The sequence below is a fragment of the Stereum hirsutum genome (assembly GCF_000264905.1).
Source record: "Stereum hirsutum FP-91666 SS1 unplaced genomic scaffold STEHIscaffold_11, whole genome shotgun sequence".
Lineage (NCBI taxonomy): Eukaryota > Fungi > Basidiomycota > Agaricomycetes > Russulales > Stereaceae > Stereum > Stereum hirsutum.
The window spans coordinates 775317-793117 of record NW_006763141.1 but is presented as its reverse complement, the minus strand read 5'-3'; the positions used below and the strand labels follow the sequence as shown (position 1 = coordinate 793117).

General features: G+C 50.7%; 5 protein-coding genes across 5 annotated transcripts; 3 read left to right on the top strand and 2 right to left on the bottom strand.

Moving 5' to 3' along the window:
- Window positions 1-61: 61 nt before the first annotated feature.
- Window positions 62-1541, top strand: STEHIDRAFT_148462 (RNA-binding domain-containing protein). Its single transcript, XM_007306458.1, has 5 exons — window positions 62-181; window positions 260-322; window positions 685-741; window positions 800-839; window positions 910-1541. Exons 1-5 carry the CDS (start codon window positions 108-110, stop codon window positions 1225-1227), a joined length of 552 nt encoding a protein of 183 aa, XP_007306520.1. The 5' UTR covers window positions 62-107; the 3' UTR covers window positions 1228-1541.
- A 310-nt stretch (window positions 1542-1851) lies between these two features.
- On the bottom strand, window positions 1852-2383 carry STEHIDRAFT_61594 (uncharacterized protein; the record flags this gene model as incomplete). Its single annotated transcript, XM_007306259.1, has 2 exons — window positions 1852-2108; window positions 2188-2383. 2 exons carry the CDS (start codon window positions 2381-2383, stop codon window positions 1852-1854), a joined length of 453 nt encoding a protein of 150 aa, XP_007306321.1.
- Window positions 2384-5483: 3100 nt separating this feature from the next.
- Window positions 5484-6827, bottom strand: STEHIDRAFT_148460 (uncharacterized protein). Its single transcript, XM_007306457.1, has 5 exons — window positions 6649-6827; window positions 6571-6588; window positions 6350-6494; window positions 6036-6248; window positions 5484-5947 (listed from the first exon to the last, which is right to left on the bottom strand). The coding sequence occupies exons 1-5, from the start codon at window positions 6799-6801 to the stop codon at window positions 5637-5639; spliced, it is 840 nt and encodes a 279-aa protein (XP_007306519.1). The 5' UTR covers window positions 6802-6827; the 3' UTR covers window positions 5484-5636.
- A 4077-nt stretch (window positions 6828-10904) lies between these two features.
- Window positions 10905-12325, top strand: STEHIDRAFT_159070 (uncharacterized protein; the record flags this gene model as incomplete). Its single annotated transcript, XM_007306456.1, has 4 exons — window positions 10905-11110; window positions 11657-11702; window positions 11763-11960; window positions 12029-12325. The coding sequence occupies 4 exons, from the start codon at window positions 10905-10907 to the stop codon at window positions 12323-12325; spliced, it is 747 nt and encodes a 248-aa protein (XP_007306518.1).
- Window positions 12326-15526: 3201 nt separating this feature from the next.
- STEHIDRAFT_82314 (translation initiation factor eIF2 gamma subunit) lies at window positions 15527-17713 on the top strand. The gene is made up of 6 exons (XM_007306279.1): window positions 15527-15770; window positions 15834-15849; window positions 15980-16107; window positions 16234-16609; window positions 16685-17155; window positions 17228-17713. Exons 1-6 carry the CDS (start codon window positions 15627-15629, stop codon window positions 17521-17523), a joined length of 1431 nt encoding a protein of 476 aa, XP_007306341.1. The 5' UTR covers window positions 15527-15626; the 3' UTR covers window positions 17524-17713.
- Window positions 17714-17801: the final 88 nt, after the last annotated feature.

Sequence of the window (17801 nt, the reverse complement as noted above, 5' to 3'; positions counted from 1 at the left end):
AACAAGATAAAGGGGGATGTCGCGCGTCGCCGCCCTTTTCCTCTCTTCATTGTCGACCACGACGACGTCCACCGAGTAGACACTAGTACTGACTCGCAGGAGCAAAAATGCCTCGAATTCTTTTTGTTAGCGGTTTCCACCCTTCCACTCGCGCCCGTGATCTCGCCTACGAATTCGAACGGTCTGTACCCTTTCTCTTGACATTTTGGCTCGCCCAGTTTCAGTTTCGCTGACTCGCCGCCCTTTGATTCCCCAACAGATTTGGTCCGCTCATTCGCTGCGACGTTCCCGCACCTCGTAACCCGCACGCCCATTCGAACCCGTAAGTTAAACTTGTCCGAACTCGTTCTATCTTTTGCACTCCGCAGTCGCCGAATGTCGAGTCCCGAGACGAGCGAACGAGCCCACCCTTCGATCTCGAACGAAACGACGATTTTGCGCACAAATGCGGATGAAAAAAGAAACGTCTCCTCCATTTCTCGGTTCGACGGGCGCACCGAGCCACGCGAGCCACTCGTTTCCTTGCCTTTGACCGTGCAACCCGTCTTGACTCGCGCTCTGCACATCCGAGCCTCGCGATATACGTGTGACGATAGCACCCTCGCTTCGCTTTCCCGATACCTCCCATTTGGATTCCCGGACGAATTGTCGCTCAACCATCCTCATCTCGATCTCAATACGCAGTTACGCTTTCGTCGAATTCCGCTCCAACCGCGATGCCGAAGATGCATACTACGACATGTATGTCCCTGTTGTAAATCACATAGTCCACCGATAAATCACTTATGGTCTATCGTAGGCACGGACGCAATTTCGAAGGAAACCGTCTAAGCATCCAGGTTAGTCACTATTCAAAGCTCATCAAACCAAAGAGTGCAATCTCTGATGCATGATCCCATCATCATGAAGTGGGCTAAAAATCCTCCGTCATCCGTCTGGCGCTACGACCGTCGCTCGTCTCCTTCCGGCCACCGTCGCGAGCGGTCTCGCAGCCCCCGTCGTCCCCGCCGCGACGACCGTGACGACCGCGAGAGGGAGCGTGAGCCCCGCAGGAGAAGCAGGAGTCCCGACCGCAAGAGGAGGAGCCCTACCCCTGAGAAGAGAGACGACAGGGACCGTGAGAGGGAGAGGGAGCGGGAGAGGGTTGAGAGGGGGAGGACACCCCCTTTGGATGATATCAAAAAGGACGAGGATGGTGCCAGGACGCCTCCCTACGAGGAGCGCTGAGCACTTGACATACCTCCTTCCCGAAGGCAATTATTCTCGTTGATTCCTTCCTTCCTCCTTTCATCTTCGCCCAAAAATAGTTCCGCTTTCGTTCGTTTCTGTCTCGGCATGCGCATGTATATCATCCGTGTCTTCTGTTTTGCTCTATGTTCTATCTTTTCTGTTTCGTTTCTGTTAGCACTGGATGTGGCACTTTGTTGATATCTTGATCTTCGTGTATAGTCGTTGAAGAAAGAAATTTGATAAAGGACCTCTAGGCGCTTCTTTTCTCGTCCTCGCTTTGCTCGGCCCTGGTCTGTGGCCCAGCATCTACCTTATTTCCACCACAGATTGTTGAATCGAAACTGCAAGTTACAAATGGGCGCGCCAAAGGATGCTGCGAGCGGCAAAGAAGAATTCTACGTCATTCGTGTTCAGTAGCACGATGATAAGCTATGTACAGGAAAGAGCCAGTCCGTTCAGGGAAACAGCAAGAGAATCGTAAACACTCCAAGAGTCCATATATCCTATCATCGTCTCCTTCAACTTCTTCCCCCTTCCCAGTCATCAAAAATCTCTCCCCGATTCATGTGTATTTACTGTTTCAGACGAACCTCGAGATCCAGAGTCCAAGATTCAAAAAATTCAAGCCACCCAAGGGATGAACCTCCACTTCGTCCTCTCCGCCCACTCCTCCCACTCCTTCCCAAACTCCTCCTTCAACATCTTGTCCTCCTTCTCTGCCCTCATGAACACCAACGCCGAGTATACCAGGATGACCGTCCAGAGCAATGCGACGAGCTTGCCGAAGTAGGTTTGCTGCATCAGCGAGGAGTCGGTCCAGTAAGTTCCGGGGGAGAGGTGATAGATGGACATTCCTATGGCAAGGATTGCGCAGCCGGCTATAATGGCAAACAGGACGCACCGAGGATTGTGAATTAATCAACAAATGAGTTTGTGCAAGACGGAGTGGTAACGCACTGTAACTAGGATGCCTAACAATCGAATAAGGCCCGCTCGTGACGAGCCTGTGCTTCTCCCGGATCGTAAGCTCGTAGGTGAACAACCTCCCCAGCTCACGATAACAAGCCATTCTGATCGCCCCGCCGATCCAGACCGAGATCATACCGATCCACATTTGGATTGAGGTCGGGATGCCAATTGAATCCGGGGACATACAGACGGCATGTTGGCCGAGTTGGTGGACTGTCGTGGGGCAGAGGAAATGGAGGATGTAGGTGGATGCGGTGCTTGGGTAAGATTGTGCGAGGATGACGGTGGATTCGAGGATGGCGAAGGAAGTGACGAGGAACTGAAGCGTCCCGGAAGACGTTAGCGACAGCAATTATACTTAATTAAGGGAAGTATATTATATTACATACCCGAGCAGAGAAAGGGATGAACCGGATGAGCCCCTCGAGAACCCCGACTCCACTCGTCACCGAGGTCTTCAATGCCTTCGACCGTTCAGCTGGCGGTGGAGGTGGATTCGGAGGCGTCAAACCAATGCAATATAGAACAGAGGTAACCAGAGTTAGAGAAACGCGTAAGAGAGGATACATTGTGAGGGAGTGTCGGGGTGTTGGTCAGTGGGATAGTAGATACAGGGTGCAGATGATCTGCGGACGCAGGCGATGCCAGCAGGAGAAAAGATGGACGAGAGCTGTTATATACACTGGCAGATACTTCTTCGCGTGTGGACCGCTAGACCCCGCAGTCTTTTCTCATCGGCCAAAAGGATGGTACGAGATAGAATCTCGGGTAAAGAGGAGGCGTTGAAGAAAGTGATTCCGATGTGGTCACCGCGGATTGTCTGCCAGCCTTAGTCGCCGGCCGAGGCCTTAGAAAGAAGTACCCATCAAGTTTAGGCACCAGCATCTGATGTTCTTCTCAGGGAAAGTCCTCCTGAGAAGACGAATGATGACACCTCCATAGGCCAGAAGCGTTAGTCGAGCGAATGTCGGGAAGGAGTGCCCATGAGGTTTCGGACGTCCCGCAGAGCCATGGATTATATTTCATATTGCAGCGATACGGTCGCCATCTTCAACATCACGAAGAGCGCCGTAACATGCCTGAATGATTGACAAAAGAAAGTCAGCAGACGTTAGCATGCTGATGTGGATGGTGAGAAAGCTTTTGGGTGGACAGGGGCACAATTTACGACACGCGGGCGGAGACCATTTGAACCCCGGGGCTATGCTGAGCCGACCCTGCCTGTGTGGCGTATGCGCTTCTATGACTAATGTAATTGAAAGGTGGCCCGTGTATCTGATAGAGACTGTTCTCGCAGAACTTTCGTGTGTCCGCGAGTCCTGATTGAGTATCTTCAAGAGACTTCTGTGGTTTCGTGACGTATACTTGACATAGTCTAGGAGCCGTGGATGGCGGGTCAAAATAGGCCTTCATGAACCGGGTGGATTGATCAGTAGTTGTATAGAGCAGAAGACTCATAAAATGTGTAGATGAAAGAGATACACATCGTACCGTTGAATGTTGACCGTCAACAAGGGACGACAAAGGGATGTCGCGCACGGCCACGATTTTCCCATGTCGGGATTAGAAATGTTCCACTGGTCTTCTATAAGGACGGTCATCGAAAAACATGTTATGACCTGTTATGACATCTAGAGAAAGCGTGGATCTGTTTCCCGTAAACCAATTTGGTAACATAAGTTAGAGTTGAATCATTGAATCAGAACTCACCTGCTGCCTGCGTGCACCGACACATGACGGGTGGCGGTGGCACTGCGTCATTGTAAGCACAAACGGGAAAGTCCCCACTCATCGGCCCCAAAACAAACCTTAGATGGGACAGACAGTCGAGATACTTTCTGTCTGGATGTACAATGCATACGAACAACGTTCAACAATCCAAATTCAAACCCTGGCAGTGGCACCACCACGTCGAACGGCGAACTAAGTTCAACCAAAGCCGGGAAGATCCGGAGATCGGGACAACATTTCCAATTGGGAATAACCATTCTCAAGGCCGCGACGATTGTGTGGCGGCTTTGCTTGCACAAAGCGCAGACGCTAGGGTCAAGTCAATTCGATGGCTGGGCCCTGAAAACGACAACGAGGCAGTAAGTAAGCGTGGAGCTCGATATCAGATTTGTGATTTTCTCACGGTGGTCGAAACCGGATATGGTGGCGCATGCGGAGAATAGTACGGCGGCATGGCGACAAGACGCCTATTTTTGCAGCTTATGAGTACAAGGCGTTGGTAGATAATATCCATTCATCCTGAATAGGCGATGAGCTGGGTGTCGTGTGACAACTGCCCAGCCGCGAAGCTTTTGACCGTAGACAATTACGCCAGAAATACTCTAGGGAGACTAGGGGATGGCCAGGAGCATCGCCAACAACGGTTGTCAGCACATCTATCATGGCTATATGGTGAAAGGACTAGGACTTACATTGATGAAAGGGGCGAGCGAGACTTCATTTATGCCCATCGGTCGGAAGCCACGCAGGAGAGCAAAGTTGCGTCGGAGCCCCTTCGACATACAGTTATGAGAGATATCACCGCCACCATCCATCCATCCATTCACACTGAATGCCTGAAGGCTCCGCTCAGTGCTCAGATTTCTTCTACTAGACGCCCACCCCTCCCGAACTCCGACATAATGTCTTGTGAAAGCGCTGGGTTGGAGGCAGTTCGCAGTCAGTAGGCGCATCGGCCCAATGGTTTTAAAGGAGAGTGTAGCGGTACGAACGGTGATTCAAGATACGGTGGCCATGGGAGATACACTGGATGAAAATAGACGGGCACCGGTGAACGAGGCCAGGCGGATAACGCTTGATGATGCACGGAATAACCAGAGGTAACCTATAATGTCGGTAGTCTAAAGGAATTAGAACAGAACAGTCGACAGAGGGCGCAGAGGACATCCACATGAGTGACAATTTCGGGGGAATACAACGGAATGGGTCCAAGGCCGCGATTCCGCTCAGTAAATTTTGCGCCAACAGCCAGCCAGCGAGCCGCTCTCGGAAGTGTTCACCCAGTTGTTGGAGACGATGACGAGCATGACCGCCCATGATCATGTACCAGCACTTGAGCTAGGAACTCGCGCTCAAGACAATGTTAGTGAGAGATAGATTCAGCGCCAGGGGTCAGACAACCAGCGCCACACAGATCGCAAAATATAGCAGGCTAGGGTAATCGAATGAAGGTTGCCCTCACTGTTCCAAGGCGGTCGGATGAGATAGAAAGTAAACCAATTTGTTACAGTTGGACAGCTAGCTGTTCCTATACACAGCGATCATCATTCCCCGGTAAATTAAGAAATATCCTGCTCCAAACAGATGTAGCACAAAATCAGCTGCCTAAACGGGATCGTAAACGCATAGCAGCCTACCTCTAGGAGGTACATACTGCAAGAAACACTCCACATGAAACAAGAACAGCTTCCAGTCGATATCTAGAATCATCCTCGCAGACTGTTGGATCTTGACGATCTCTCTCGCCTCTCATGCCCTGATTTAGCACCGGTGCAAAAGATACCAAAGCGACGGAGTGGACGACTCGGAAGCCTGACGACAGGAAGCTCTTCATTCTCGTCCTGTTCATTCTCGTCGCCACCGTCATTACCGTCCTCGGGGTCCGGCCAGCGAGTCCTCGGGTTACGAGTACGCGCATACGGCCGTGAGTCATGGCGTCGCTCAGAACGCTGCGTAGAGCGACCCCGAGGTGGAGAAGGTGACGGGGCACGGTACTCCCATGGGAGATGTGCTGGAGCTATAAGAAAAATCAAGATGGTGTGTCAGGAGCAAGCCGGTAGAAACCGCAGCGGTGATACGAAACGAGAACAAAGGTCGATTCTCACGGGGCATCAGTTCCGCTGGCGCTCGTGATGACGGTGTGCGTTTCGTTTGGTCGAGTACGGCCTCTGTTGTGGACACCGGTGTTGGCGGTGGCGGAGGCCATATCGAAGCCGACACTGAGGCTCCCATAATCGGAGATGAAGGTTCAGAAGAGCTACTGCATCTACGGATTATAAGCCACGAGTCGAGAGCCAGGAGCAGTTTGTTCGCACGATCTGTGCGCAACGAACAAGGCAGAGTCAGCGACAAGAGCATTTTTGGAAACGCGGGATCTCCGTAGACTGGAGCTGCGTTGAGCCGGAGAAACGCCTCCTACCTTTGCGATCAACGATGTCACGGTGGCGCTCTTTGAGGACTCGTAAAATGGCAAAATATTCAGATTTAAGAGGCTGCAGTGGCGGAGAACACGAGGTGAAGGTATGCAGCTTCACACCCGCACGGACGAGCGTGCCGCGAGCGATCTTACGAGTTTTCGAAACGCGGCACATTAGTGATGGCCGCCACTATGTAAGAAATTGTGGAGGAAAGAATATTTACCTCCACCAGAGTGATTATCTGCGGGGATAGGAGGTGTCAGACGGTACGCAGAATATATATTGTAGTGAGAAAACCAACCTTGCGTATTTGTTGTTGGAAGAGTTCAGACGACATACTGCGGATGCTTGCTAATAAGGATCGAGCAGCATCGAGAAAGGATTTCAAGGACCCGAGGCTCTTCGCGAGCTCGGTGGCCTCTGTGGTCAAATCAGCCGGGCACGAAAAAGACATTTGAAGGGAAGGAAAGTAGTGGAAAGGGGAGAGGTAGAGAGAGGGGTGATGAAGGAGCGAATGGAGGCGGGAAAACAAGGCGATGGCAACTGCCACTGTGGTGCGCTAATAACGTGTCCATCCATGATAAAACACAGTGTTGCTGGGCCAGCCGCACGGACCTGCCATGCGCGGTAAGTTCCGGAGTATTCTCGAGCCCCAGCTCGCTGCAGGTGCCCATCGGAGTCAATCCTGTGGCGTTGCCTCCCAAGCCGTACATCCCCTTCAATCCCTCTATCAGCCCTTGACCTGGCTTGGGCCACCCATTCGCCCATTTTTGCAACGTTTCTCCCCGTCCAGCGTCCCCGGCGCGCCAGTGGGTGCCAACGCAGACCGTTCAAGCTAACCCGAAGCATCGTGTTGACTTGATCAACCGGCTCGGCGCCACCGAAGGACCCTTTTTTGACGGAGTCAATTCCGGCAAGAGCGGCCGCACGTTCAGAACAATGCTCCGAATTTGAAATGTGCGCCGAGTCCCGCCGGGACCCTGCCACAACACAATCAACATTCTGGACACGAGGCTGCGACCTTCCCTTCATGCCCAGTGAGGTTCCCATCTACGATAGTCTACCAGAAGGCCTTTGTAGATAGTTGTAGTGTGATTTTCCACTTTGAACTAGGAATATCTACAGTTAGCTCAGAATATGATGGCTCTGTATCAGTTGAACTGTTCGACATATGGATCAGCTAGTATAATCTACGCATGTCTACATCTAGTTCGGGCAAGTCCTTCTACAATAGGTCGTACTACCATTGCCTACGAGAGTCTGGATATATCTACAAAGGACTTCAAACATCTAGAGAAGCATCAGAGTGGCCAGATGCTTCTACCACAATCTACTGAGATCTAGATTTACTACTCGACCATCTACACAGATCTACACTTCTTTTGGCATCAGATGAATTGTCTACAGGGATCTACATTTATCTAGGTAATTCTAGGGATACATCAGGGTGGTTAGACATTTCTATCACTATCTACAGGGATCTACGTTTACTGCTTTGCCGTCTACACAGATCTGCACAATTTAGTGAGCAGTACGGGTACCTCGCGGGTGCCCAGAGACTGACCCACACCCGTACGCGTTACCCGCACCCTTGCCTACGGATACAGATGTCAGTAATAATTTAATATCTTATGTGTCAATTGATAAATCTGAGGTTAAACCTACCGATTCATATTGCCGTTCTCAATTGTAGTGAGCCAATAGCGTTCGAAAAAAGTGCGGAGGTGATGAAGGTGGTGAATGGGATTCTATAGAGCACGGAACGTCAAAGAAAAGTCTGCAAATGAAGGAGAACGGACAAAATAACGGCTGAAAGGAGCTGGAGGAAGAAACGGACCTAATATTCATCGCCACTCTTGACAGTGACGGGGCCGATATCCTCCAAAGAAAGTGCGGAGATGGCTGAGGGGATGCACAGAAGCCTCTCGAGTATGGAACGTCAAAGAAAGGTCCACAAATGAATGGACACAACCAAACTTACGGCAGAAAAGTGTTGGAGGAAGAAATTCACCTCATTGCCATCGTCACTTTTAACGGTGGTGGGGTCAGTACCCTCCAAACAAGAGGCAGAAATGGCGGAGGGGCTATGCACAACTATTTTGGGCACGTAAAGTCGAGAAACAAACCTACTATATTGAGTGAGAACGAACAGGAGTTCATAAAAAATGGCGCGAGGACTCAGGAGATCTCACCTAATAGTCGTCGTCATTCTCAGTGGCGACGGCAATGATACCCCTCGAACAAGATGTGCTAGTGGTGAGATAGATGTATTGAGTTCATTCAAGCTCAAAACGTCGACGGATGAAGAAAAAGTGAGTGAGAATGACAAAAATCTCGACCAAAGGGGTCTGGAAGGAGAACTTGCCTCAATCATTGTCGCTCTCAGTGATAGCGGAGCTGATGGCCTTCAAACATAGTGTAAAGGTAAATGCGAGATTGTTTATGAGACTTTTGAGCTCATAAGGTTGCGAAAGGGGCCGCAAACCACTGAGAACTCGATGGAAAGGGGATGGAGAAAGAGACTCACCTGCCAGTATCTAAATTCACCCTCCTCCTCTTCCTCGACAGGACCTACGTGCTGCGATGCTCAATGACGCGATGACGCAGTTTCTGCACGAGACAACCAAGGAGCCGAGTAATCCGGGTAGGCTACATCAGAAACATACACATATGCAGCAAGAACCAGTGCTTATATGATTCGTGAAGGTGCCGGGGACTCACCGGTGTAATAACCATCATCTTCGACCACAAGCAGCCCGAATCCCATCAAATCAAAGGTCCGAGGCATTGTGGGGCATTGGTGCGCTTCGATTGTCCCCGCTACGACGTGATTTGAATTAAAACTGAACTTGTGGCCTCCAATGGCACAATGTGGAGAGACATGGGGCTATGGGAGTAGATACTGTCTCACTCACTTGTTCTCTTTCCAACTCTACAGCTCCTGGTAAGCCATCCCAGCTGTAAAACGAGCACCATTTGTGCATTGTACCTTCTTCTACCAGCAATACGGACTTTTGCATAAGGTCACAGACGGATTTAGAGACGAGCAAGCCGGCGAAGTTTGTTGTATATATCTAAGGCTGCCGGGGATCGACCTGCTCAGAGATATACACAGAGAAGGGTTCGGTCTCTACAGGCGCATGCCGCAGAGACAACGGCGACCCAGAGAGCTCAATAGGACAAGTTACTTGAAGCGACAAGTCGAAGTCGAACATAACGGCCGACATCACGTGATTTCGGCAACACCCGCGCGGAACCAACTTCGTGTCAATATCAATGTGGTGGTAGGTCCAAGGTAGGTCACGGTGGCGATCCTCTCTAGTGGCCAACTATAATGATCTATGCTTTCTTTTTTCAAGAATTCAGAAGGCTCTGCACTTGCATTTGTCTGTGGCCACCGCTCGTACTCATTTTCGCGTGCTTCATGCTAGTGGTTACGCTGTTCTCCGGCGTCCACGCACTGGATTCCACTATAAACGGCTTAACACTTTTTTGGCTTCGAAGTATAATCTACTTGAGAAAGTCCTCTGCTGGAAATGATTTTGATTCTACGATGTAACTGCTTGTATAACTCGCTGGCATGGGCCTGCTCCAGTTGCCACAATCCGACCTTCTTCAAGACGATCTTAAATTCCTTTCCAATCGTGTTTTATCACAGTGTCCGATCTAGGCTGCCTCTCATCTCCCTCGTACAAAAGAGGTTGCGTCACATATATTCTATCCTCGACCGCCGTTCCATCACCGCCGACACGTCTGCTCACGTCTGTGGGAACTGCGAGGCGTCGACGGGAGAGCGAATGACTCGCTCTCGCTCTCACTACTACCCTTTCCTTGCCTCCATCTCATCATAGACCCTCCCAGAAATCCCAAGCCCACCAGAGTGTACAGCGCACGCGCACTTGCTCGACCCTTTCGGGTCCTTGTGTGACGTTCGTCGTAGCTCCTCCCCCTCCTCATTCGCGCTCCGAGCGCGTTCGCGTATCGTGCACTGTCCGCACTCGCGCCCGTCGTGCACCCTGGATCCGTTCGAATCATCTGAGCAGAGCTTCGTAAACAATGTACGCGAGCATGTTCACGTCGTGTTTGTCGTAAGGTACGTCCCTGTAGTATTCTTTACTCAGTATCCACACCACATTCTACTCACTCGCTTGCCGGCAGCCTCTCGCACCTCTTCCACATCCCCCTGCCTCACTTTATCTCGTTTCCTCCACATCATATGCAACTTGCTTTCCCGCTACTGCTCGTCCACAAATAATACTGGAAACCAAAATAACCGCAAAATGAACAAACAATGACACATTGAGCTCGATCGCGTGCAGTCGCGAACAAGCCTCATATCGTTCCCAGAATGAAGCCCGCAGACGGGTGAAATGGGAGGGATGACTTGAAGACTCGGAAGACATCGGCTAGTGAGGAGTCTACCGATGGGTGGGAGCATATTGGTGGTTCGTTATTTTCTATCTTGTAATGACGTCCGAACCTCTTGTCTCTTCATCTCTCAATGTCCTCTCAATCTCTTCGACATCTAAACCTCTTTCAGAGTACCATACACTGATAATGTTTCTTTTTGCAGCTGCGAATACTCCGGGCGTCACGGTCTCTCGTTTGCTAGACTACGGCATCCGTACCGCCGGGACAACCACCTTTTCGGCCGCCTTCCCCGTCATCTATGCTGAAGCGCAAGCCCTCCAAGTCCACGACAACTTCATCGACTTCGATGCCCCAAATCCTACATTCGGACAATCGCAAGGTTATAAATCAATGTGAGAAATTGTTTAGTGTGTTTCGGAGGAGTTGATAGCGCGAATAAGCTCGCGCGATGGGGAGGAATGTGGATGTGAAGGGAGTTATGCTTGAAAACAGGCGGCGGATTGGAGAGATGTCTGGGGAGACTAAAGAGGATACCGTTAGGCCGGAGGGTGAGGGTGAATATGTCACATTTTTGCTCTCGCCTTGTTTTCGTCCATGGATAGTTGTTCATTATCGAGAGGTGATTGGGCTCCGGAGGCAGTGGTTAAAAATGTGGTAAGCTGGAGACCTTGAACATCGAGAGGTCCGTGGGCTTCAGTCCCAAGGTAGACGTCACTTCGAAGGTCGTTGTGCTGGGTGTGGACGGAAATACCCAGTCCTCGACGCCCCCATGCCATCCTCCCTGCATACCCTCGTGCTCTCCTCGTCATACCGGGCAGCACTCAGTCAAGTCGAACTGTCGAGGTCATCGCTGAGCATGAGCATCCGACAGCGAACAGAACCCGATGACTGATGAATCCTGAACATAGAATCTGACGAATACGATGATTTACTTGCAGCTCTCGTTACTTGGATTTTTTTTGGCTCTTCCGAGTCACGCATGCCGTACGTTCATTATACTTAGTTTTTTCATCTCTAGTGACTGACATGAACCAAATGGCACAGACCCCGTCGAAAGGCATCACAATTGACCTCACACTCACATATCCCTCTGCTCCTACAGCACCCTGTAAACACAAGCCTAATGCCGTCCGGCCACCCTCCCAGCCAGACTTATCCTCAGCCCGAGTACAGTCAAACTCGAATCCATCACCCCGACCTATGAACCCAACACGTCTCTCCTCCTTGCTTGCTCCCTTGTCTGTAAATCATGGTCTACGCCAGCTCAGACTCTTCTCTTCTGCAACATTGATCTGCGTTTGCAACGCTAGTCCAACACATTCCGTGCTGCTGTCGATTCAGGTACCAAACGTGATCATCCCCTCGCTGCGTGTGTACGAACTCTCCGAGCAACCATCGATCCTTCCCAGCCCTTTCGTCTCCTTCCTCGTTCTTTCGCCCTCGCCACAACAAAGTGCCCCAACCTCAAAGGAATCGACCTCACGCTCTACTTATGGCCCACCCACTCCCCACGCTGCCCCTCAAAATGCTCACGGCTCCCCTCTCAGCTTCGCCCGGTAGAAGAAACCGACGATGAGAAGACGCTCTCCATCCTCCATGGCACTTAGTCTTGTCTGAAGGCTGATGTTGCCAGTAAAACATAACCCTCTCCGGAACCCACACTCAGTTCCTGGTGACACTGGATGCGGTTGGCGACATGGAAAACGACAATGTCAACGACGGTTATGAGAACAACCAGACTACCCAGCACCGCAATGAACCCAATAGCGACCCGCTGTACGGGCGATGATTGAGAAATCCTTATATATGTACTTATCTTGCTCACCTGTTACTACTCCTAATATCATAAGTATTTTACATCCGGTAGATCTCTTGTTCAGCAATTGTGTACAGTGTAGGTTGCCTGCACGGTGTCACCGAACTCCGTTTTGAACAAATGGAACTGCATTCGCCACACTGACTCAATTGAATGCCTGTACTTGTCGTGTGGCTCAGTGGCACAGTCACCCTTCTTTTCAGTGAGGCAATTTACCTATGTCAGCATGCTCGACACACAGTACCGCACACGTTCCCTAGTAGATTGACCTAGATTTATGTAGACGACTAGCACTAGAATCAGAGTTCTTAGATATCTGTAGATATCTCTAGAGGAATTTACCAAAATGATATACGGATAGGCCATCGGAGGGAATTTCTAGATTATGGTAGATTGTCAAGTTTTTGGTAGATAACTATTCACAAAACCTAGATATGCGTAGACGGGGTTTTCACTGGGCTTCATGTCTCCACCACGAGCCCACGACTAGAGCCACTCGATCCAAGCCTCGACTTTTTGTCTCTCGCTATCCTCATGGATCTTTATTATTTGTTCGTGTAGGCAGGTCCCTCTGCGTCTCATTGTTCCCGTAGCACACGCGGCTTTTGTGCGGTGTATGAAATATAGCTGTTATTGATGCGGTCGTCATTGCTGGCAACATCCGGGGCTTGGTTCATCCCGCGGAGAGAAGAGTTTGAACCCGCATCAGGCGTGTGGAATGGAGGGCTCTAAGCGGTTCAAAAGGACACAACATCTGCGAAGAATGAATACTACTTCAAGCACCGAGCATAGTGCTTCGGTATCGTCGTGACCGGCTCGCAATTAACCTAATTTGCATCACTACTCTGCCAACCGATCATGTCGAACGGTAGGGGCTCGGGGAAATTCGAGCGTTTAGGGCTGTGTCTTGGACCTCTTCACCGCCAAGTCATCTGGAGTCTTCTAAAATTTGTGCGGATCTTCATTGTAGGAGTCATGGATGACAATCGGCGCCCACTGACCTCACATACGCTGTTCTGTTCTATGCATTTTGGTTGCAAGCGATTCATCCTGCATTCTTGTCTTGCGCCGCGGAGCCGTGCAACTCAGAACGAGGTTACTCACCACGTCTGACGGGTAAGGATAAGCTCGATATCATCTCAAAGGAGGTGCAACCCGAGTACAAACGTTAAACCGGAGCGTCTGAACAGCCATTGATTAATGATGCTTTTACGAATCAGGTACCCGCCTGCAACGTGTCTGAACGCTCTGACCTTCCTGGCTGAGTAGTTGTGTCAACACAATCACGGTAACACTACCCTTGGTCCAAATCTGTACGCTACGCCGAGTAGTTGCCAAACGCCGCCCTTTCACTGGTTGGATACCAGACTGACATCGTTGAGACCCGGTGGCTTCTCCTAGCTCCGCAGAGTACTAGCTCTTCAACCATGGCACCCCTTGGGTTTACGAACTCCTCCATGATGTGGGACTTCTGATGCGGCCTCCACACTTGCTCCATGCTGATCTGGCTTCAGTGTAGCCGGCTACCACGCTATGGTCCTGCCTTATCCCTCAAGGCTTCAAGACTAAATGATCGCCGGACCTCATGATTACGCGGTGAGTGCGTCCAGGACGCAATTATAGCTAAAATACAGTGAGCTAAGTAACAAACCATACATCGCCAGACCTTAAGAACGATAAGCGGATGAGCTCTGGAAGGTCCTCCAGCCTCAGAAGTCCGAAGCATCACCAACACTCTTATCTAAGGCCACCGGCTCAATTTCCTCTGCGCCTCGTACGCGTACCTTTTAGCGTAATCACGCACCCGGCCTGACAATGAAGCAGCCTAAGGTTAGTACTAAGAATTTATGTAGATGGTTGAACTCACGGTTGATGCCCCTCAGGCTTTGACCCGTATCAATCGTCTAAACAAACGTCACCAACCCCATATGTTCTCCTCGTATCAATAAACGAATCTCGCGAAGACATCGTGGCCCGTGCGACCCACCAGATGGGGAAATTTCTTTCGATTTTTTCGACATGAGCATCTTCGACGGGTTGGGAATCGATGTTCTCAACGAGTATTGAGCTTGAACCTCATATACCCCCTATCGAGTATGATCTGTATCAGACGATCAGCGTACGGGTACGACAGTCGTTAAGCTGCATCGAGGAACATGTCATGTGTCCTCCGAGGTATTCTCGTATCGGTCACGGAGTTGAAAAAGGCTGTGGTTATCGGAGAGGAAGGGTCCTTGTTGTTTCTTTTGTGTCTCGGATGTCGGCACTAATGCGAGTTTCACAACTTAACCGTCGAACCTAACAGGGCGTGTTAAGTCTGCGTCAATGAATATGGCACGGCTGGGGCAATCGAACACAGCCCATTGTAGCAATAGTCACGTTGCCACCTAGTTTATTGTCAAGGTGATTGATGGTGGACGTACGATGTTAGGCAAATGACTCTTCGCATTCTGTACTCAAAATTGTCTAGCTTCATCCGCTCCTTCAATCCCACCAGATAATCCTCATACTTGACCCTCAATTTGAATGTCTCCCCACTTTGTCTCTGGATCAAGTTGTGAGCGTATATCCCGATACCGCTGCAGGTCACGAGCACTACCGCGGAATTTTCAAAGATACAACAGGACCAAGCGTTTTCGAGTATAGAGATGCATTCGACAGCAAAATTTGGTCAAAAGCGCCTTTTTCGTAGTTAGAGAGGATGCGAATGGGCTTGGTAGCAGTAAGCGCCACTGCCGGTCGAACTTGACGGAAACTGGTGCTTCAGGATTGTAGCATTGGGTTTCGTCAGGTATGACGAAGACGACTCGAATGGTCATCAACACATCGATTGGATATCATATCAATTAGAGGAAGGGATGATTTGTCGCGTAGAAAGTGCAAAAGTCAAGTGTGGTTGGAACGACATGACGGTCAACAAGAAAGAACGATTTCAAACTCCGACTCCTCCAAAAAGTTGAGTCATGCCCTACACGCGCCATCATCGCCGTCCCCCAGGCCACCCTTCGCTCGTCCGCCACTGCAACCCATCATCACCGACTTGACTTTCGTCGGATCATCACCTTTGGTATCTACATAGAACTAGAGACAATATGTCAGGCGACGAGACACTGCAGAAGCACGAGGAGTCCGACTCTGAGGAGGAGGAAGAGGCAGAAGAGCCTGAGGTTGTGCCGAGCGTTGAGATCGATCCTTCGAAGTTGACGCCTCTTTCGCCTGAGGTTATTTCAAAACAGGTGCGTCTAGTTTTCTCTATTGTTTTACTGTATTGAAACTCATAGATACTCTTGATCTGCTAGGCCACAATAAACTTGGGTGCGTGATCTAGGCGCCTGATCTTGTGTTTTGAGACGGAATGCTCATGGGGACGTTCCATCGTTGTCACGGACTCCCCCTTCTCCGGGATCTGTTGTATGGGTTGATGGGCTCGCTTTGGGATGAACAGGTACCATTGGACATGTCGCACACGGAAAGTCGACAGTGGTGAAAGCCATTTCGGGAGTCATGACCGTTCGATTTAAAAACGAGCTCGTGCGGAATATCACCATCAAGCTTGGTTACGCCAACGCCAAAGTACGTCCTTTACTCTCACTTTTCACTCTCCTGAGAACAGTCCTCCACACACGACCTCCGAAATGCACAATGAGACCCCTTGCCCTGTTTTTCTCACATTTGTGGCGCCCTTCTTCCCCTTCACAGATTTACAAATGTGAGAACGAAGCCTGCCCACGACCAGGCTGCTACCGTTCATACCGCTCCGACAAAGAGGACCACCCGCCCTGCGAGCGACCAGGATGTGGCCACCGCATGAAGCTCGTTCGCCATGTCTCCTTCGTCGACTGTCCCGGCCACGACATTCTCATGGCCACAATGTTGAACGGTGCCGCCGTCATGGACGCCGCCCTCCTTCTCGTTGCCGCAAACGAAACATGTCCTCAGCCTCAGACATCTGAGCATCTGGCTGCCGTGGAGATCATGAAGCTGGAGCATCTCATCATTTTGCAGAATAAGGTGGATTTGATCAAGGAGGCGCAGGCGCTGGAGCACCAGAAGAGTATCACGGCATTCGTGAAGGGTGCGTGAATTCCTTCGTCCGTTTTTTTGCGGACGAGACGAGTGTTGAGCCGTGTGTGCGGATCGCGTCGAATAGGCACGGTCGCCGAACAATCGCCAATCGTCCCCATCTCCGCCCAGCTCAAATACAATATTGACGCTGTGAACGAGTACATCGTCAAACGTATCCCCATTCCCGTCCGTGATTTCACCTCCGACCCCCGCCTCATCGTCATCCGTTCCTTCGACGTCAACAAGCCCGGTTCAGAAGTCGACGATCTCAAGGGCGGTGTCGCCGGTGGGTCTATCCTCACCGGTGTTCTTCGTCTCGGTATGGAGGTCGAGATCCGTCCTGGTATCGTTACGAAGGATGCGGCGGGAAGGAACAGGTGCAAACCTATCTTCAGCAAGATCGTGACGTTGTTGGCGGAGAACAACCATCTGCAGTTTGCTGTTCCGGGTGGGTTGATTGGTGTTGGCACGAAGATCGATCCCACGCTTTGTCGTGCGGATAGGTTGGTGGGACAGGTTTTGGGAGCGGTTGGCAAGCTTCCGCAGATTTTCACCGGTACGCCCACGTTTCTTTTGTTCTCAACCTCCTTTGAATATGACAGACCTGATGCGTGGCTGTCTGATACAGAGCTCGAAATCTCCCTGTTCCTCCTCCGCCGACTACTCGGTGTCAAAACGGAAGACAAGAAACAAACCAAAGTCTCCAAACTCGTCAAAAACGAGCTCCTTCTCATTAATATCGGATCAACCTCCACCGGGGGTCGTGTCCTCTCCGTCAAAGCCGATCTTGCAAAGATCCAGCTCACGTCGCCCGCGTGTACCGAGGTTGGGGAGAAGGTGGCATTGTCGAGGAGAATCGAGAAGCATTGGCGTCTGGTTGGATGGGGAAGTGTGCAGAGGGGGACGGTTTTGGAGGTGGATTAGCCGGTTTTATGTTTTGAGAGGGCATTGATGTGGTGGCGACTTGGGCTAGGCTGGGTCGGGATGAATATGAGAAAATGTAGACTGTACATGGACACCGACAGCAGCTTGTACGGGCGCACTTGTATCCCACATTCACTCGATGTGAATCGCATTCTTGTTGTATCAATCAATCCTGCAGAATATTGCTACTCACTCGGTTCTGCGTGGTGCGATGGATGGCGAAAGTGGCGAGAACTAAATTTGGCGCGCGATGCCGATGGACGCGTGTGTGGCGTTCG